The 22,941-nt window shown below is 43.7% G+C and overlaps 1 protein-coding gene across 1 annotated transcript in view; it reads left to right on the forward strand.

Moving 5' to 3' along the window:
• LOC147701265 (IgGFc-binding protein-like) overlaps positions 1-22,941 on the forward strand; it is a 441,798-nt gene that overhangs the window by 75,688 nt on the left and 343,169 nt on the right. The window contains 2 exon segments of the mRNA XM_086929330.1: positions 17,490-18,057; positions 21,177-21,772. Coding sequence (XP_086785456.1) covers positions 17,490-18,057; positions 21,177-21,772 — 1,164 coding nt within the window.

Consider the following 22,941-nt stretch of genomic DNA (forward strand, 5'->3'; position numbering starts at 1 on the left):
TACTGCGGTCTCCCTCCCTTTTTCCTGATGTTGCACCCCCCTTAAAACATGATGGTAGTCCCTGGGGAAGGGGTCAACAGGGTCATATTAGGCCAGAGGAGGGTTGCCACATGCCCTCTCACCCTTTAAACATGTGGGGGCCTAGGAAGATGGAGTCCCCCAGGCCTGAATACGGCCTGGGAGTTGGGCAGCATTTCCCCTTCCCTCTTAAGAAGTGTGGCTGGCCTCTTCTGTGGCAGAATTCAAACAGGTGTATGTGGTTAGAATTAGCCTGTGGAGAGGAGTTCCATGCCCCCCTCCCAAAAGGAAATTGCACTGGGCCACAGGAGATGGGGTCCCTGGAGCAAAAATCAGCCCTGGGAGTGTGTTCACACATGCTCACCTCCCCCTGAAGATAAGCAATTCTAGGAAGCTGCCAGGCTGTTTTTTTTTAATATTGTGCACCCGATTTGCTGATCCTTCACAAATTCAAAGCAACATTAAAACCAAAACACAAGGTGGGTACACACCACCAGAACTAGGGGATCAAGGTATTCCTTCCCGGCTCACTTATGTCTTTTATGTATTTATTTTATTTATCAAATTTTGTATAGCACAAACTTGAACCAAAGGTATCAGTGTGCCCTACATAGATTTAGAATATAAAAGAAGTGTAAAATAAATAGTAAACAAAAATGCATAGTAAAATTATATAAAAGCAGTATATGATAGCCAGTAGGATACATGGACAATCTTGTAGTGTAGTTCCTATATTCCCAATAGCCTCTGCGCATAGGAATAATATACACTATAGATTTGACATAGGACTGAGGTCAGTATGTCTCTATCGAGTACATTAAACTTAAGTGTGTGTGTGCCAGCTAACTCAGAGGTCACTAGAATCTTTCTTGAATAAACGAGAAGGGATTAGTCTCTGACAACCGCATAAACATGACAACTTTGTTTTCCCTAGAACAGGAATAATATCTTCAGAGTCGTGGAAACAATAGATAATTATTTCACTCAGTCAATAGGGCATGCTTCGTTTCTACAGAGTTGCACACAAACAGAGAGACAGGCGTTTCAATAAAATGGGTTCATTGAACAGTCTTATTTCTCATGCAAAAGAGGTGAACTGCTACAATCGTTAGACAGAATGCGAAGTATAATGCTTACAGCGTAAACAGTAATATAAATAATACTGTAATAGCACTGTCTGTTGCTATGACATATATAAAAATACGTACATAAATAACACAGGCTAAAATACTCAACTGATGCTTCTAAAATACGCCTACCCCTGTGTATCTAACCTAGGTCTAGTACGAGGAAAGAAGTAGGTGCTGTCTTTAGCTATAGTTTAGTTTTGCCAAGAAATGCCAAAGGTTTCTCTAGGTTCTAATCAGCTCCATACCTTAGAATGAGAGAGGTTGGTATCTCTTTCCAGGGACTCAATTTCACCCTGCAAAGGGAGTCAGAAACACTGGAGCTAGATTCTCGGCAGGAGGATGACAGGTTCTGGTCAGTGCGTCAGCTGGGGAGTTCGGCACTTGCTGTAGCGAGCTGTGTCGTGCAAGTAGGTAGTCGAACTGCACCGAACCACACCCTGCTTTGCCATAGCAAGTGAAGGTATATTTATACCTTGGAGGTGTTTAGGAATGCCAGTATTGACGTAAAAGTCAGGCATATGAATGTCATGAATGAACCCCTAAGGAATAGATGTTCATGCATAATAAATGAGTTCTTGGATAAATCAATATTCAAGCTGGGGAAAGGCCCAACAGCTTAAGAGACTGGTTTTCCTAGAATTCGTTGTGACATAGATGAACGGATGTAAGTAGCCATGCCTGTATTTGGGTAGCATGGGGCTGGATTTCTATGCCTATATAAGGGCAATGTGACTTAAACCTATAGAAGGGCATGAATCGGGAAATGCATACAGAATCTAAAATCGAACATAACACCCACTCAACTTTCGTTTGTACGACTAAACAGGTCTAAACATATCTAAAACATATCTTCACATGAAGTGCTAAAAGCATGTTTCAACACATTTTAAATAATGTATCAAACTATTGCATTGGTGCTGTACACAGTAAAACAAGGTTTCATTCTAATCAAATGTAGACATTTGAAATGCAAATTGAATGAATCATAAAATATACATTTATGAAATGGCTCCTAAATACAGAAGACAAAGGGCCAAAACCATTTCATGTCAGATTACATAAAACGAGCATCTCAGAACACTGTGTTTCGAAATCAAAAGTCAGGGTTTGGAGAAAACATGAAATCATCTATGTCTGTAGACAAAAAATCGTCTATCATTGTATGCAAAAGTTGGATTACCTCGTTTAGAAGGTTAACCGCACATAGATGTGAAGCATCACCTTCAGCATTGGTCACATCACAGCAATGTTCGAATCGGATGGTACCTGCCTGCGCGCCTGAAAATTCCTCTTGTACCTCAGCATCAGCATTTTGCATCTGCGAGTTCTCAATGAATGCCATCATCTGAATTGGTAGCCGCTGGGGACAACACAGAGCATGGGCTGTTACCAGTTCAAGCAAAGTTGGCATGACTGATGGGAGTGTTAGATAGATGTCTAGCACACATTCTTCTCCGCATAGCAGCAGCGTAGAACAGGTAAGATGCAATCTTGCCAGATTGGTCTGAATGACAGAAACCATGTGGTATTTAATTCTCGGAGACGAGGTAACCTCTCTATGGTGCTTGCAGTGGCACTGGTCATTTTGCTTGCCATATCGTAGCAGAAGGAGCAAAAAAAGTATCCCTGCAAAGAGTCCTAAAAGGAGGGGCAGTCCACCAAACACAGAGGTCACGAAGTTTGGAAATATCCTGAGGACTGCTTGAAAAGGTGCTAACAGTCCTGAACACACATTCTTAAATAGATGTACAATACCGTTTGTATCAGACATGTTTAAGATACGACTTAACATATCTGAGAAATGTATAGGGCAATTTCTATTCAAAAGGGCAGAAGTCCTTGCGACTGCTAGATCATAGGATTCTTTGGCCAAGGTCAGTGGCACAGTTTTTTGCAAAAGGAAGGCTTTCATACTGCTTCGAGTATCAATTCATATAGAAGAGATGCTCAGTGCCATAAAGGCGACTCCCTGTCTAAGTTAGTTTGTGGAAACAATACTTTCATACAGCAAGTGACCCTGGACGACACAGTTACTAGATATGATATACGAGGCAACATGCCAAAGCAGCTGTGATCGTTCAACATATGGTAATTCCCATTCGAAAGTTGTCCATGAATTGGATCATTCACTACAGCTGGTGAGCCTTGCAGGTGACAGGATAAGTTGTTAGAGGAACCATCGCAGGCCCCGTGTAAATTAATACCCTGATAAAGGAGAGAACCTCTTAATGTGTTTTCACAGTTTGAACCGCTAAGAAACACTTCAAGTCCCCCACTCCATCATATGTATGTGTCTGGTAAATCCCAGTATGTCTTGATGTATTCTTTACCCAACCTTTAATATGTGCCTGCTGGTATGTGTTAGGCAATACTGAAAATGAAAAATTGTAACAGGCAGAGTGATTGTTCCATGTGTTATCCATTCAGTAGATGGTTTTTCTGCTAGCATAAATGGCAATCTTTCCAGTTTTTCATTGCTCAGCACCGTATAGTCTGTTTCCCTTTGTGCCAGTTTGATCTGTTTATCACTGAGATTAAATTCTGAAAACAGTGATGTGGTATTGATTAAATGCCAAGGCACATAGCCTGAACAAAATGTATGTAACATCCAGCCTAATAGCATGATAGAACGTAGTTGTGACTGACCATGTTGTAGCATGACTATAGGCCAGATGTAGGTAATCCCAATGTACCTATTCTTAAATACCGAATTTTACCGATTCGGTGTTTAAGAATAGGTAAATGGGATGTAGATACGTTTTCAGGAAAAGTTACTGAATCGGTAAGATTCGGTATTTACCAATGCCATTCATTCCTCTAGGAATAAATGGCAATTACCGAATCGGTAAATACTGATTCAGTAAAATGGGGGAAACATTCAAGGGTGCCAGGGTGTCACTTTGCACCCCTGAATCGTGCTTGTGTGCAGATGCGGCACACATACATGCCCTAAGGGCATGTATGTCTGCCACATGGCACAGTTAAAAATGCACAGATTTGCATTTTCAAAGCTATTCCTTATTTACCACCAACTTACAGTTGGTGGTAAATAACGTATCCTAAAATGGGAACAGCTCTTATTTGAATGCTCCCTACATTGAAAATTCGGTAATTTACCGAATTTGCAATATAGGCCACCTACATCCCAAGTGCCCAATACCGGTCGGTAACGGCCGAAATTCGGTAATTTGGGCCACCTACATCTGGGCCCAAGTCTTGTTCCATGATGTCTATGGCAGAAGATACTATGCTGTCCAATGAATATATTCTGTATGACAGAGTTTTTAACCTATTGTCAACTACGGAGAGAGATTTCTCTAAATTAATGCGATCAATTTCTCGTATTCGTTCTGCAGTCTCTGCTTGTGTAATCTTCCATAGTTCATTATATGCAGCATATATACCAGCATATATGAAATGTTTTTGACGCGGTTTTCTTCGTCTTAGCACGAATTCCCTAAGATCTGCACCATCTTTAATTAAAGATAAGTGTTGCTCTACATACTTAAGTGTAGATCTTTGTAGCCATCAAGGCAGAGCTTCCCTACACTGTATGTTGTTACTATTCCAGGATGCGGTCTTTGAACATATCTTGGGTCTGGCCTATTTATTTTAAACCCTTGTGTTTTGTTCAGGAATCTATCTTGACAGTTGTTTGTGTTCGTGGGCCAGATCAACCCTTTTTTTCAATCTGGATCTGTTCTGCTGTGAAGCAAAATAGTATGTACGTCGACCTTCCCCTCTGAAGTGTTATCATTCTCAGGTATAGGTGTAGGTATGGACGGGTTGTTCATGTCTTTGATCTTGGCTAACCCAAGGCAAGAAGTCTATTGAACAGTGTCATTCAAAAACATCATTTGCTCAGGGATGTTACAGGCTCTAAACATAGATTCTATCCCCTCCACCTGATAATCTTTTGTACCCCAGACAGTTTTTCTCTCAATATTGTCTTTCCAAAATTCGAAACCTAGTCTTGACAGTTGGGCAAAAAAGGCTTCAGAATAAATCTGTTTGGTGTTTGTTAACATAATTTTCAGTCCTGTTTTGTTTACATTTCTAAAATAAAATGATCCTGGATTGGATACATTGAACCCTGAAAAATATGGAAACTTATTCACAAATGTTTTTGAGCTACTCTTTGGTGGCGTAGGACAATGTTCCCATTGTTTATACATATATACATTTCTAGGTGATGCAGTTTTATGCAAGAAATGATGACCATAATGGTTATAACAATACATTTTTTCATAGTTTGAAGAACCTTCTAAATATTAATGATTTGTGAATACTACAGACATTTCTAGGTCTGACATCATATTATTAACAGTCTCGAAGTCCCAATCATCAGAAAAGGTACTAGATGAAACAAAGTCAATTAATGACATTTTGAAGTGGTGTAGAATCTTCAACAGCTCTGATGTGCCAAAAATGTCATATTCTGTTTTGTTCCAATCTATACCATCAGGTACAGGAACTGCTGTGATGTTCACCGCTGACAAGTCTCTTTTTTCATGAAGTGATGATTTGTGTGGGTTGAGGAGTAAGTTGACGTTCTTACTTGCATCAGGATTCGTTGAAATCGCTGGAACCATTTGATCACTTGTTACCTCTTTGTAGACGGGTGTTTCATGACGAACTGTTATTTAGGTCTCAAGAGGTACAAGTTCCATTGCTTTGTTGCATAGTCCTTCTTTTCTCACTGCAGATTCTTCAAAGGTGATGAGTCTCTCAGTTTGAACCTCTTGGATTGTAGCTAGAGGAATGCATCTGCTACTTGCTCGGAGTCCACTTGGCCTACTGCTTAGTATCAGCCACATAGTTTGGTTTGATCAGGTCGATAGATAGGAACCTGTTCTCCTTTTTACCAGCAAGGGGCGGCAGTAGTACTGTTCTTGATCCGTGGATTGCTAGGGCAGGCACTGGTTGTCTGTAAGAAGCCCCAAATTCCTTCTTGTCCGCAATCTTTTCTCTGACTAGATCACCAAGCTTTGGGATCCAGACAGGGCCTTGCTAGGACAGTTAGTTTTTCCCCAGTGGTGGTTGGCTTCAGGAGCATGTTGCTTTGTTTCGTTCTTAGTTCATTTAAGTCCTGTAAAACAGCCAAACAAACTTTGATATAAAAAATTATTTTGTTCCACCACTGGACTGTTCCCATGAGTCACAGGGTCAGACTGATTTACATATAGCCATGTCTGAACTGGGGTGGCAGAGTGGGCTAAAGAACAGTGATGGATTAAACCCAGATCTTTTGACTGGGTGTAAGTGTTTGATTGATTCAGATGCTCCGTCCATCACCACCCCCTTTTGTACTGCTTTTGGCCGCCATAAGTGTGGTAGGGTATGCTCAGACGTGAGTCCCTTGCTCACTTTGCCACTGGATTCAAGCAAGCCGGGCTGAAGATGGCTGGAATGCCAGAAACCGGTCCTCGGAAGCTTGTTTCCAGTCCAGGGAAGACATGGCTCGGCAGTTCGGGCTGGACTGTTCCCATGAGGCACAGGTTCAGACTGATTTGCATATAGCCATGTCTGAACTGGGGTGGCAGAGTGGGCTAAAGAATGGTGATGAATTAAACCCAGATCTTTTGACTGGGTATGAGTGTTTGATGGATTCAGATGCTCCATCCATCACCACCCCCTTTTGTACTCCACCACTGATGTGTGACATTCAAGGTCCGAGACCAACATTCTTGTCCCAAAGAGGACCTTATATGGAGTGATACACCCTAGAGAACTTCTTGGCAAGTTGTTAAGACTACGTTGGACACTTATTAGATGTTTGACCCACCAGTTACCCAAAACCTATACCCTTGCTGTTATAGATTGCTTTATGTCCTGGATTTTTCTTTCCACAATCGAATTTCCCTCATTATGGAATGGACTAGCATAAGGCAATGCAACGCCCAGACTGGCCATGGCCTCTTTGTAAGCTCGAGAGCTAAACGCAGGACCCTGGTCAGAATGTAGCGGCCAATTGCGTATGTGCCGATAAAGACTCGCAAATCTTTTATAACAGTGGGAGCGTCAGCGAGCGCTGAGGCCACACTGAAATATCCAAATGTTACTGGGATGTTATTGCTAGGAAATGGCATTAAAAACATTAGAAATTCAGTGAAGAAACCAAGAGTTACAGGGACATTAAAGTTAGGCTCATATTTCACTTGTACAAATCCAATGAAAATTAGAAGTTATAGTTGCCTGAGTTAACTATAATTTACGCCCCCGCAATGCACTGCTTATGACCTCACATAATACATCACTCATGACATGGTCAGTGACATCACTGATGACATCTCAAATGACATCACTGAACTGCTCACACCCCAAAGAACCTCTTGTACACCCACTGACACACATACACAACCACTGAAATACCCATTCACAAATCCATACCAGTATACTTGTATACCCACTCAATCCTCCTTAGAGGCTCACACTCCCACTCACTTACTTGTACAGCCACTCACACAACCATCCACTCACCCACACAAATAAATTCATACAACCAATCACTTACCCATACAGCCACTCGAATAACCATACACTCACCCATACAGCTACTCACACACCCATCAGTGATGTCACTGACCATGTCATGAATGATGTAATGTAAAAGGTCGTAAGCAGTGCATTGCCAGGGCATAAAGTATAGTTTCCTCAGACTACTACAATTGCTGTTTTTCTCTGGTTTTGTGCAAGAGCATTGCTGAGCCTAACTATAATATCACGGTAACTTTTAGTTTTTTTTCTGTGAATTTCTAGGGGTTTTTAGTGTTTTTTCCTAACTATATTTGTCCATGTAACCTTTGTTTAATTCACTTCTGTTTCCGATCTATAGCATCCCTATAACCTCTGTTTTTTCAGTCAATTGCTATGTTTTTTAAATGTTATATCATAACTATTCGTTCAGTGAATGTTATTTTTTTGTTTAACTATAATCTTTCACCTTTGAGAGTGGGTGTGTGAGTGACTGTGTACGTCAGTGAGTGCTGGTTGTGTGAGTAGCTGTATGGGTCTTTGTGAGTATGTGAGTGTTTTGGTTGGTGTGTGATTGGCTGTATGGGTCTGTGAGTAAATGTGTGACTAGATGTATAGGTCTGAGAGTAGGTATGTGAGTTGTATGGGATGGTGACTGTGTGTGTGAGTGCCTGGAAGGGTCTGTGAGTGTCTTAGTGGGTGTGTGATTATGTCTTTAAGTGGGCATATGAGTGCCTGTGTGGATGAGTGAGTGCCAGTGTAGGTCTGTGAGTTCCTGTGTGGGTTTGTGAGTGGGTCTGTGAGTACCTATGTGAGTGTGTGAGTGGGTCTGTGAGTGCCTATGTAGATCTGTGAAGGCTTGTGTGACTGTGTGAGCTGTGTGAGTCAACTGGGGCACCTGCTATGTTTATATGTGTAAGTGCTTCCTGTTAAGGTTTGATTTCTGTGAAATGAGCATCAGGGCCAGAACAAAACCCCACATGTCTGTTTATCCAACTAGAGTTCACATTTTTAGGCAAAATGCCAACCCAACTGGAGTAATTTCTGCTGGTTAATTGGTAAGTGCTACCTTGTTGGGTAAATGTCTAGGGACTTATTTACAAGCTCTTGCGCCGCCAGTGTGCCACTTTATCCAATCTTAAAAGTGGCACACCGGCTGTGCAAAGGGTTTGTAAATAAGCCCCCTAGGGTTTATTCTATGCTACAGCTGCATAATGGACCACGAAGAAATTTTTCCAGTGACCTTGTGTGCATTTTGGCAATTTAGTTCCTCATGTGTCTACTCTTTATCTAGAAATCTGTGATAATATGAATCCTTCTATAGAGAAAACAACAAGACAACAGAGAGGTAAATCTACAACAAACATGGGTTCTTCCCCTTAACTATACAAAGTAAGTGGTTCTTTGTTTGGTGGAGATGTCCTCACTCCTCATATTCCTGGACATCAAGAACAAGCCAACAAAATTGTCTGGAAACATGCTGGGGGGCCTTTTGTTAAGCTGTCCATCGTCATGGCAAGAGGTGGGACGACCTTTTCATACTACTGAGGTAGATTAATGTGTCCAAACAGGCAGAGTTTCCAAGTCATTTGTACATTTGCAAACTCCTATTAATGTAAAGAGAGAATCATGGATTGTACCCCCACCAGGACAGGAGTAGAAACCCACTTGTCTATTCATGGGGAAGAGGAAGTCACATCGCCCTCAGACCCCTGGATGATTCCACCTCACGTACCCCATCCCCTGAGGTCTGGCCACTTGCACCCGGATTCCCTGGAGTCCACCCAGGAGACCCAATCTGCTAGGTTGGGCACCACGGGGGATCCTCATTGCCCCCAGGGTCCCTGCTCACTCTCAACTAAGCATGGGCGAATTTTGCAAATCTGGCGTTCGCGAATTTGCGTATTTGCGAACTCGCAATCCGCAAAATCAGCGAATTCTCGCAAATTTGCGGATTTTATTTTTGTGTTCCCAAGGGTTCCTGCCAGTTCGCGAGGGTTTTGTACCAGTTCGCAATTGCGAACTTACTTGTCGGCTCGCAACGGTCACTACTATGTTGTTTCTACGTCTGGTTCATCATCACAGGTTCCCAGCACCCTCTGTTTCACCACGGCCACCCTCTGTTTCACCCATGCCACCCTCTGGTACATCAATGCCACCCTCTGGTTCATCATCACTGTAGATTATGGGGGGGAAAGCAAGCACAACTGCCCTGCCTCAACTGACATGAATTAATTTGGGGTTGATTTATTAATGTGTCACTGTTTTAAAATTCCAGTCTGGCACCTGCTTCCTTATCTGTAATTTGCTTTCTGTTGCAGTGCAATTTTTTTTTCCAGGACCTTTGTGGCCTACTTGTAGCTATTCTATGAGCCTGCTGTGAGGGTCAGAGCAGGGTCATACAATTGTTGCAACTAGCAACTGAACTCTGGAGGGGCCCCAGTCAGGAAGCACTACAGGGAATGGTTACTAATGATGAGTTTGAACTTTTGCACCTGCTGAGTGCTTTCAATTTTGCAAAACTAGTTTTTCTGCAGAACAGCAACTGTAATGCCCCAAACAAACATAGGCAACTGAACTCTGGAGGGGCCCCTCAGGAAGTACTACAGGGAATGGTTACTAATGATGAGTGAACTTTTGCACCTGCTGAGTGCTTTCAGTTATGCAAAACTCGTTTTTCTCCAGAACAGCAACTGTAATGCCCCAAACAAATTTACTTGTGAAAGTTGATTTCTAATCCAAAAGTGATCCAAAGAAAGTCAAAAGGCCTCAAATCCAAAAAAGTGCAGGCAAATGTCAACCTGAGGAGTTATTCTGATAAAAAATCATCATTTTCAGAAGGTCTATGCTGCTTGCTAGTGGATTTCTTGTGCAGAATTGCAAATGTTGTAATTTCGTGAGTGCAAGATTGTTGCTGCCCGCCGCACCTACATGTTCGCAATTGCGAACTCTTGCGATGCGTCGCCAAACTCCCGCGGGATCCCGCAGCAAGATCCAAAATGGCGCAGCACTCGCGAAATATCGAGAAAAACAACTGGGCAAACGCTGAATGACGGTAAGTGAACGCCGCACGCCGCAAAATTGTATCACCAAGAAAAAAATATCCGCTGCGTGCGAATTTGTGGATTTTCGGTAAATTCGCGAGCGTTTGCGGATTGCAAATTTACCGAAAATCCGCCAAAACGGAACGGATTTTCCGCCCATGCTTACTCTCAACCTCCAGCAGGAGCAATAATACTCACACACATACCCAGAAGCATAAAATGCTGTGCACAGCATGTGGGGGGTAATTCTGTCATATATTTTCTGGCCCACTTGACAGCAAATGGGGAAGCATAAAAACTCCTCTCCCAGCAAGTGGGAGCAGTTTTCCAGTGCCCACCCACAAGGTGTGGCACTATTTTTTGCTTTCACTTGATGGGACCTTTCAATTCTCCTGCCAAGAGAGAGAAAACGGCTATCTCCCAGGGTGGGCATCTCGCCAGGGCCGTTAATGGTTCCATGAGGTGGCCACATATCCCCCTTCCTTTCTCTTTGAGGGGCCTACCCCAGGAAGGTGGTGGTCCCCAGGGCCAAGAATGTCCTGAGAGGGAGTCGCTCATGCCCACTCCTTCTAAAAATTTAACAAAGCCTTGGGAAGTGGTAACCCCCCTTGTTTTTTTCATTTCAATCAAGCCCAGGGAGGAGGTGATCCCTGGGGCTCTTAAGGGCACAAGGAGGTGGTCTATGTCGTCCCCTCCAATTTTCTGTTAATGCCTAGTGAGGTGGTGGTTCTGCAGGCTCTTAACAGCACAACAAGGGTGTTCTGCAGTGACCTCCTCAATTATTTACCTAAAGTCCTGGGGAGGCGGTGGTCCCAGGGGCTCAAATGAGTCTGAGGAGGTGGGCTGCTTGCAGACCCCTTCAAAGTTTAATATATATGCATTGCACACAGGACCTGGCCACCTGAGGCCTAATCTTTAACCAAACGCAGGAGACGGAGCTTGATTTTATTTACATTTTTGCCTCAAATTCACAAAACTCACAATTTCACTGCAGCGATTTTTTTTTAAAGAGACTTTTTTGACCCTGGTGGGTTCCTTGGAGAACTCAATCATCAGGGCTAAGGGGTCAGGTTATTATATCCTGCACCCTTTTCTTTATTTTTACGAGGGAAGCGGCTGAGGCTGAGTCCCAAGATGACTCCTCAAACTTCCTGGTTGAAGTGTTAGCAGCCAATCACATCTCTGCACTAGATCAGGAATATTCATAAAGTACTCACGACCTTAGATATCCAAATGTGGGTTTTCTTCAATATCTCAAAAAAACTACTGAACAAATTTACACCAAAACACAAAAATATCATTTTCTAGACCTAGATCTAGCTTTCTGCCAAATTTGGTGTAATTCAGTTCAATGGTTCGGGCTGTTGTCCTGTCTAAAATCTCAATGGGACTGAACACAGGAAATGCAAATGTTTTGACCCCGCCCCATTTTTCTCTGCCCTTGCTGGACAGACCCCCCTGACACATTACATATATAATAAGATTCAGCAGCACACTTTTTGAGGGGAATATTTCGTGAAGATTCATCAAACAGTGCCAAAGATATAAAATAAGCAAGTTAAAATACTCTTTGCCTATGGAAACCAGGTCCAAACTATAATCTCCGGCTGGCTACCACCAGCAGACAATCTATATATAATCACTGACAAAAAAAACGTTTAAAGGGACCTTTAATTAGGTATGATAATAATATCTTACTTTGCAAAAAAAAGAAAATGTTACTGAAACAACTAAAAGTTAAAGTGATGCTATAGGTAGGTGAAGCTGTCAGCTTAAATACAATGATTTAATACAAAAAACAAAGAATTTCAATAGGTATAGTTATTTCAAGTAACGATAGGTTGTGCCCATATGAAGAACACTATTGTCATCAATGCTGTCAGTTCACAGTGATGTTATCAATGATGTCAATAGACATGTCCTGACTGTTATAATATGTGAGGTCATAAGAAGTGCATGATGAGGGTGCAAGTTATATAATTTCTTAAAATACATATAACTGTTAAATGTCAGTGTTATTTTTATTTTTAATTTAAACTGGCATTTTCTCCTAACTATATATATCACTTTAGGCATTATTTAGTCCAGTAAATGTCTTTGTTTTTATTTAATGTAAAGCAAAATGTTATCATCATACATAACGACAAACCCACGCCATGCACTGCCGAAGACGAGGCCCTGTGATTGACTACCTGCAGGCAGCCAACCCTCACAGTGCACAGCCTTTGATCATATGCAGTGTGTAGTTGGGAGCAGAGTCTGGCTTGCGACCATGCTCTGACTTTAGCTCTCCAAGAGTCGCCATCTACCTCACCAGACTTGGCCTTTGGCACTCCATGGTTTGGGATTGGCTGCAGGCAGCTAATGCTCGCTGTGCGTGACCAAAGCCCCATGGCCAACTGCCTCGTTGTGGAACCCACCACAGATGCTCAAACCCAGTTTTTCTTTTTAATTAATTAATTTATTTTTTCCGAAAACCTTTATTTTAGTATATAATTAGTAGAAATACAAGCATAGGCCTACAACCGCGGGGGCCGGCCGCTAGACAAATTAAAATTCGTTAACATCACAATATGACACAGCTCATCAGCCGACAACCCAAAGGTCCGGCAGCGATTTAGAGTAAAGCTTGTATTGGAATGCATAGTCGGAGTTCAGGATAAGACAGAGGTTTCATTTTATATTATATAAGAGAGGATCAGGTGCCATACAATCAAACAGAAGAAGCAGGGGGGCAAGGTAAAAAACAGGATATACATATAATGACCACTATAATGGAGATTCGGCGCAGGAGCATATAGGTCGATACGAAGGAACACAAAATATACATTTCCATGTTGCGCCAATACCCGAAGGCCTGCCCACCCACAAATCAAGATAACATAAAAGCGAAAGCACGAAGTACAAGCATACGATAATAATCCGAATGATTCGTAGTTATACTGACCCTACAAGAAGAAAGAAAAAGAAGGAAGGCCATAGAAAATAAAAAAGGCAAAGTACAAAAAAAGCCCTTCAGCCCCCCACCCTGCACCCCTGCAAATGGGTACATCCTGACCCCACTAGCAGTGTGCCTGTCGCCCCTAACAAATAAAACCCCAAAGGTGGGAAAATGAAGAGTGGAGGAGGGCATATCCATGTGGGCTCCCAGCCCCTTTAGACCCCCCGCCTGAAACAGCCACCCCCTATCAGTAAAAGATAACCTTATGATAGCAATGAAGAGAAATTAGAGGGTACCGTGAGACACCGCCTAGCCTCCTAGAGCAAACAGTTGCAGGTCCAACACTTGTAAAAGCCATGCCAACCCATCCCGATCCAGCTGATCTTAACCTTGGCCCTTCCGAACAAAAACACGAACCCCTTCCAGCGAGACCCAGAGGCACACAAAGAAGCAATAGAGAAGAGAAGAGTCAGCAGAGATCAACCCATGGCTACCAGCAGGCAGTGAGTCCTCAAGAACCGTAGATGCAGACGAACTCTCCCTCCGAGATGAACAATCCCAATGTGTCTTGAACAGGAGTCGTAGCGTCGCCAGGAAAGGAGAAGATGACCACAAAAAGAGATGGAAAGTCAGAGACAAAAGTCTCCGGGAGGGGAACACCTGACGATATCTCCAAAGCCGGCAGTGGTGAAAAGTTCAGCAATACCATGCCATCCTCGGTAACACTGTCCACCAGGGCACCATCCGATGATTGCATTACTCGTTTCTTCATGGGGTCTTCGCACGGAGTCAAAATGGCCGCGTTTTGAATGGCTGCAGAATCCCGTTTCAACAACAAGGCCGGGCCCGGTTCCACCTGGAGAATTTCAGATAGGCGCGAGTCCAACCTGCTCAGCAAAGAATCCACATGTGAGCGGAATGCCCAAAGTTCTGCCAATATTAACCGCAGCGATGGCTCTTGCATCGTTAGATCCATAATCTCGTGTTCAGTATCAATCACAATCACCTCCCCGGGTGATTCCGGCACCCACGGGGGAGATAGACAGGATCTCGAACGTGCAATTGCGAAGGGTGACCAGTCATTGTTCGCAACCACGGTCAACCCAGTTAAGGCCGCAGGCCAGAGACCCCGAACCACCGAACCCCGGCGGGAGCAAACAGGGACCGCGGGACGGGGGCCCCCACCCTCAGCCAGCAGCACACAGACTCACTCCTCCGTCGATACTGAGCACTGAAAACGATCGCCACCAAATCCGGGCTAAAACAAAGCCTCCACTCCAGTCGACCGGGCCCAGCCTGAGTCTCCTGGCCGATGTTGTTGCATTACAGCCCGGCTGTGAAAGTACTCCAGGCCCCGGCTTCACCGTTGGAGCAGGCCGCAAACTTACACTCGATGTAACTCCGTCAAACAAGCTGATAAAAGTTTCCAGATTTTACCATCGGAGTGTGGGACAGTTCATGCACACAGAGACTAGGCGTTAAGTCAGGATAACATGCAGGATATTGCGGCGGGTTACGAGGGTCGACGGAGCTGGAAGCCTAAGCAGCCATCTTGCTTGCTGACGTAGCTCCTCTCCTTAATTTATTTTTAACCCCTGAGTGCCTTGCAGTAACCAATATGACCCCCCCTCACCCCCCAGTGCTCCTGTGGGACTCCAACTGAAGCCCAGGGGTACTCAGTGCCTTCCACTGTGCAGCCCTACAATAGTGGAAATCTAACATTTTTCTCACATTTAAATCAGGGGGTATACCTTTACCCTCCTCCCTCATATTTATTTCTTTTTTCAGGACATAGTCACTGAGTCTTGGGTTCTGAAATGGAGGCTGCAACCTTTCTGTTCATGTCGCGGCCAATCAATCAGCTTCTCACTCCCATGGTAGTGAGACAGCCGATGGGAACAGAAGCCCCACCATTCAATTTGATCTCTAGCCTATTTCAAGTTGCATGATCGCGGATCTCTTATGGGCCTCCTACAAACCGAACCACCCAGACATGCAAAGTGTTTTACCCTTAATATCTCAAATACTATTGAATGGAGTTGCCCCAAATCAACAAACAAAGAAAGCCTTTTTTTTACTAATATCCAGCTTTCTGCCAATTTTGGTGTAATCGGTTCGGTCATTTTTGCGGTATCACTATTCAATTTATATATGAAAGGATACATTGTGTTTTTGGACTTGGTCCTACTTGAAATTTCCAGGATGGAGCTGTGTTGGATGAATTATTTTTGGGGAAAATTTATGAAGATTTTTCAGTCATCACCAAAGTCATTACCAAATGAAAAAACACTTCCCTTCTTATAACTAGGTCCTAACTATAACTACAGAGTGCAATATAATATATGTATTATCTACTGCTAGTGGACAGTCAATAGATATAGTTAGATGTAGTTTCCCTAGGAAGAGAGTATTTTCATATGCCAAAAATGTTGGTGTTGTTTGATGAATCCTCTCAAAATTGTCAAAATTAATTTGCCTGCCACTAAAATAGAGGTCTTGAAAATTGTGTGCTGATTTGTAAAGCAGCGGCCTAGAAACTTTAGACCCAAATTGCAGATCGGACTTACACCAAATTTGGCAGAAAGATAGCTCTTGGTTCAGAAAGGGACTCCTCTCGATCTCGTGCCTGAGATCAGATTAGCTGCCAAGACTTCAAACCAGGAAGTGTTGGCAGCCATATTGTGAAGAACAGAGTCATAAGTGAAAAAAAAAGAAAAGTCAAGGGGGCAGGGTAGAAACACCCTGAAACCCTAGGCCTTTGTGGGGGCACAGGGGACCCCAGGGCCAAAATAGCATTTTTTTAAAGTAATTTTGGTGGGAGATGCGCTGGATCTGTTACTCCTGCTTAAATAAAAAAACTAAAAACAAACGTGGGCTCCTGCGCTATATTTTAAATCAGCCATGTCCCCGGGGCATAATGGAAATATAGGAGGGGTAGCACAGGGCCCCTCTCCTCAGGCTATTCAAAGTGAGCAGTCATATAATTATTTATGGGGAGCCTCATGGCTCACCTGCTGCTGTACTGGGGCTCACCACCTACCTGAGACACAGAAATACATAGAAAATAATGCATGGAAGGCCCTACAGCCTCCCTCTGCAGACCCCAAGACTGACAGATCTCAGGGCCATAAGTAAATAGTGATACTTGGGGGCTCCAGCCCCCTATGCACACCCAGGGACTGGCACCTCCCCAGGGCAAACTATTGAATGAGATGTGGGGGGCCCATGGCCCCCACAACCCCAGGGACGGCCACCTAAGTAGTCCCATGAAAAACACGCTATCTAACCACATTTTAAAAGCATAATTTATTTTTTGTTAATGCCTATTCGGATATTGAGAAAACTTCTTTAAACTTTGGTACAATAAGACAGATGCAGGTGGAAAAGGCAGTTCTAGAGGCAACAACGTGGTAGACAGATGCAGGTGCACCCATGGCAAGAGTTACTAGTGAGAATCCCCCTTAAGGTGCAAAAACAACTCTGGAATGGGAAGGGAAGAATGCGTTCTGTTCCGTATGTTTGGATATCCCATAATGCCTTTATGTGGAGGTAGAGGGCAGGAGAGCAGGGCTGGACTGGCCGTAGGAGCACCCAGCATTTCCCTGGAAAGGAGGGGGGTTGTGTCCGTGGAGGCCAGTTTTGTGAGAGGGGGGCAGTTTTGCAGCAGTGCTGAAATATCAGCCCACTGTAACAAAAGCGGAACCGGTGCAGTCGGGCAGGCATCTGCCAGGGCTGGTTGCTGTTGCCCGTTCGGCCCTGGGCAGGAGAGTGTTAGCCCTCCCTGACTGGACAAATATACCCTGACCTGCCTGAGTATGTAACTGCTACTGTACTTGGAATGGATGCTAATAGTAATGTAACTATTCTGTGTTCTTTTTGCAGCTGAATGGTTTGTTAATCAACCTGCCCTACAGTGCTGATAATGGTAAGCTCTCAATTTATAAGCAAGGATATCATTGCTACGTGCAAACCAGCTTCGGTCTACTCGTCACCTACGACTGGCAGTCCTACGTTTCAGTCAAAATCCCAAGCACATATGCAGGTGCCGTGTGTGGTCTCTGTGGTGATTTCGATGGAGACAAAAGTAAGGAGCTGACCACGAAGGACAACATCTTAACAACAGATGCAACAGTCTTTGGGAAGAGCTGGAAGGTCAGGGATGTGCCTGGCTGCTCAGAAGCTGACAAGGCTGACTGTTCTGATCTGCCGTCAGTGGAGAAAGAGCAGAGAGAGAAGAAAAAAGACTGCTTTGTCCTGGTGGATCCTAATGGCCAATTCCGGGAGTGCCATGTTGTCATTGACCCAGAGGGCGCCTTCAAAGACTGTGTGTTTGACACTTGCTTCTACAAAGGGCGCCAGGACATCATATGCCAGGTCATCGCTAGCTATGCTGCTGCTTGCCAGGATGCTGGGATTAAAGTGTACGATTGGCGTTCTGCCACTTTCTGCAGTGAGTATATTCACAATTTTAAAAAAGGTAGTTTGGATAACCTTTCGAAGGTAGACACTGGGTTAGAGTAAAATGCGGTTAATGAACTGGGTGAGAATGCACATAAAACACATTTCCGCAAACAAATTGCACCACGGAATACTCCAAATCACTCTTTGACCATGATTCATGATTTTGATGGAGGATTCACAGATTTTAAGGGGCAGATTTACAAGCCCCTTGCGCCTCATTTACGCCGCCGTTGCGTCACTTTTGTGACGCAGCGGCAGCGCAAATCCTGCGCCATGGTGCGGTGTATTTACAACGTGATGCATCTGGGAGTTGCGTCACGTTGTAAAGCCCTGCGCCAGAAGTAGGCGTTCCTGCGCAGGGAGGGGCATTTCGACACAGGTACGCCTCCTAAAAGTGGCTGAGTGAAATCTACAAGATTTCACTCAGACACTTTTAGGCCCATGCTGCATCAAACCCTGCGCCTGCTTGAAGCATATTTACAACAAGGGGTGGTGAGGGACAGAGTCTCTGAATTAAACAGAAAACTCTCACCCAGTCAAGAGATCTTGGCTAGATCCAACACCGTTTTTTAGCTCACTGCACCATCCCAGTTTCAGAACCTGGCTGTATGCAAATTAGTCTGTTCCTGTCCCAGTGCATGATGGGAACAGGGCAAACCAAACTACAAAAGCCAATTCTTACACTGGGAAGGAAACAAGCTCCCGGGGACCGGTTTCTGGCATTACAGCCGTCTTCGGCCCGGTTTGCTTGAATCCTGATGGTGCAATGAGCAAGGGACTCATGTCTGAGTATACCCTTCCACGCTTAGGGTGGACAAAAATATTTACAACAAGGGGTGGTGAGGGACAGAGTCTCTGAATTAAACAGAAAACTCTCACCCAGTCAAGAGATCTGGGCTAGATTCAACACCGTTTTTTAGCTCACTGCACCATCCCAGTTTCAGAACCTGGCTGAATGCAAATTAGTCTGTTCCTGTCCCAGTGCATGATGGGAACAGGGCAAACCAAACTACAAAAGCCAATTCTTACACTGGGAAGGAAACAAGCTCCCGGGGACCGGTTTCTGGCATTACAGCCGTCTTCGGCCCGGTTTGCTTGAATCCTGATGGTGCAATGAGCAAGGGAAGCAGGCGTAAGGATTGACGCAGCACTAACTAGATAGGGCCCCCAGAGCATTGCTGGTGCTGCGTCAAGCTTGCGACTTAACTCCAGAAATGCGACACTTTTACGGCACAGATGCGCCATGCATCTGTGCCGTTTTTGTGCATGAAAGGTCACCTTGTTACACAGAAACAATCCTTCTTAGGAGGCGTTTACCTCTTTCTATGAGTGCTGCGGAATGTAGCACATATTGCAAGAGGAATAATCGAGGAGAAATCACGTTATTTCTACTCCTCACCTTGGGAGGCGTATGAGTTTGGCCCTTCCACAGGTTTGCAAGGTGTTGTAAATCTGGGAAAGCATCAAAATCCAAGGATGTTGCATGGGTACACCCACCGCAATGCACATGGAATGCCTCCCGAGCGCAGAGTAAGGCAACACTGCCATTTGTGCTGCATTGCCTTACTCCATGTCTATTAGGTCATTCAAAACCAAGCACAGTGGCTTTGTATGGCCTCATAGAAAAGATTTTAAGGTTTGTACTACTTGAGCATCACAGAATGTGATGTCCATCAGCCAAAGGGCCTCATAAAGATGTCTGTAATCACTGGTCCATGTTTAAGGTTGCCTGACGGATAGTGGTGATTATGGGAACAATATTTTTAGACAAAAGTTCCAGAGTCAAGGTTCTGAAAGGTCAAATCACCTACCACCTAGTGCTTAATTTGATCCAGAGGTTGACAGTAGTGGGCACCTGCACCTATTTCACCACATCACATATTTACCACTGCAGGAGAGGGAAAATAAACAAATGGGGAAGACCGAGGAAGCAAAAGACAGCTAACCTGTCACAAAGGGAGATAGTAGAAACCTAAAGGAGTGAGATAGAGAAGCAGGGAGTGTCTGGAAATGGATTATAGACTACCATCCATGCTATTCGGTCCCCTTGAGTTTAATTGCACCAGTCGCTAGCTTCTGAGCAGACCCTTAGGCACCAGCACTCTTTGTTTTCACAAATTAGGAACTGCTACCACCTACCACCAAAGGTGGAACATTGAAAGAATATATTTGGAAGATTATAAGGTATATCAGCAGCTATTTTTGTTAGTAGTCAAAAACATGTTTGGAACTGGCAGCTCACATTGGAACTTAACCTGAATCTTTGCTTCCATCTGCAGCCAGTGAAGGGCCCTTCTGATTATGGTAAGAGTTGGCACTTTCTATACATTTGTGTGCAGTTAGTCCATGGTATGCTGGGTTTAATAATCAGTCCTAGTTTATCCATCTCTAGATAGATGATATTACAATAAATTAATCTACTGATCACCCTTTTCTGTATACAGAGACTGTAGAGAGGGGCAGCTGTCTATCAAGTCTGTGCGTACTTCCAGCAGCATTGCCTTAGGTTTACTGTTATTAAGCTTGAACCAGTTTTGGTTAATCTAGGGTTCCATATCTTTGAAACTAGATTGAAAACTGAGGACCTTAACTGAATGGTTTTATCATCTTCATAAGAATGGTATATTATGTGATGCTTAGATATGTGATGTATCTGTAAGATCTTCATATAGATTCTGAAAATGCAGGGGGATGTACAAGAAAATATATGTGTGTTAAGGACATAAGAGATCGAAACAAAGAAAATGAATGGGGGACTCTGTGCTTAATGAGATTGCTACAGAAAATTGCCTAACAGAAGCAATCGGGCTCCTTATGGGTTTCCATCGATGGACTAGGGATAGCAAACTATTCTTTTCTATGTAACACAATTAGCACATAACATGTATTGTTTGTTGGCTTCTTTTTCTGGATCACGAGACATAACCATTTTTTTCAAAATATTTGGAAAAAGCTGAACTTGTTACGCCATATGTGAACTATCCACTTTCTTATACGTCACACTACAGACACAACCATGGAGAAATATCATAAAGAAAGTATATAGAGTGGACTCTGTTTCAAGAGCAAATCTTTGCTAATTGAATCTTTACTCTCTCTTAATTTCAGGCCCATCCTGTGGAGCTAATAGTCACTATGAAACATGTCCTAGTGGCTGCCCCACCACCTGCTACACCTTCACTCGCTCAGTGGAATGCAATGCAAACTGCAAGGAAGGCTGTGTATGTGACGAAGGTTTTGTACTCAGCGGTAGCCAGTGTGTTCTCATCTCTCAATGTGGGTGTGAATACAACGGCATCTACTACAAGCCTGGAGAGGTCTTTTACCCCAATGGCCTGTGTTCCAATCAGTGCACCTGTATGGGAGGCGGACTCATAGATTGCAAAGCATTTTCTTGCAAAGCCAATGAGGAGTGTAAGATAATCAATGGCATCCTGAAGTGTCAGCCCATTGGTTCGGCCCAGTGCTGGGCAGCAGGTGATCCTCATTGTCGCACTTTCGATGGGCTGCCCTTTGATTTTCAAGGTACCTGCACATATACACTGTCAAGAACCATCTCCCTTATAAATGCGCTGGTCTCCTTCAACATCAGTGTGGAGAATGACAAGTATGGAAACGGGAAAGTGTCGGTGACTAAGATGGTAATGGTTGACGTCTATGGATACAACTTTATGCTCCTGCAGAACAAGAAAGGAGTTGTCAGGGTAAGCCAAGGTCATGATCTGATAATGTGTCAGTTGTTCCAAAGTTCTAAACTAACCCTAACTCAGTCAGTCATTCATATCATTTAACCCTGTTGCTGACGTTTATTGTGATCTGCAAGTTCTGCATTAGGTCGAGTTGGATAAACTAAGTACCAATAAACTGGGTAATATTACCACATTTACCGTCCTTAAAACCTTAGTAATTTCAGCATGCAGTGCTACATATAAGCAATTTGTTGTACCTCATATTCCAATATCCAATGGGTTGAAACATACAACTGCCCCGCCCCTCCACACGTTTGACCTCCACAGGCTATTGACACTTGCACTTAAATATTGATCTTTTATACTGACCTGAAAAACTACTGGTGTTTTACCAATATAATATGTATTCATTTATTTATTTTGCTCACAATGCACCCAAATGCTGACATAATCACCTGACACCACATGTAGGGTAGGCTAGAACAGCAGGGTCTATGTGGAACAGACATTAAGTATTAATAATTGAGGAGGGGCTGAAAAGAGCTTGGGATGACATTTTTGCTAGGAGAAGAGCAAGGTATGTCTCCCAAATGAGAAAGTGAGTATTTCAGAAAAACTCTGCTTGTGGATTGCATGTTTTGTTCAAAAAGTTCTGCCTGCCGTGTTTTAATGGATATTGCATTGTACCAGGCTCACAGGAGAGAATCTGAAATGCTTCATGGAGCAGTGCCATGAACAGGACGGTCTTAATATCATTATAGACCCTCTTTGGCAAAGCAGAGCCCTGCCTGCACAACCACTCATAGAAATGAAAATGTTTAACGTAAAATGAGTGTTAAATTATTTTCTCCATGGGTCCCCTACGCTCATGAGGCTCCTGGAAAACTGCCCAGCGTACTCATGTGTTAAGACGGCGCTGACCATGAACTTTCTCACTGTTTTGCTGTGCCCGTGAGGTTTTTCATTGTGAGTTTGGAAGTATCAACTAGGCTGGTTCGGTAACATTGTGGTGTGCAGGAAGAGGTCAACGTTCAGAGGTGCACAGTATTTTGCATGTAATTATTTGTTGGGACTTCACTGGTTTTCCGTCGAGGTTCCTTAGACTTAAACGGAGATTTAGGCCTTATTTCCGCATTCTCTGGAGTTTGCCTAATTCTTTCTTTGGAATATCATTGTACACTCCA

The sequence above is a fragment of the Lissotriton vulgaris genome, chromosome 7 (genome assembly GCF_964263255.1).
Source record: "Lissotriton vulgaris chromosome 7, aLisVul1.2, whole genome shotgun sequence".
Classification (NCBI taxonomy): domain Eukaryota; kingdom Metazoa; phylum Chordata; class Amphibia; order Caudata; family Salamandridae; genus Lissotriton; species Lissotriton vulgaris.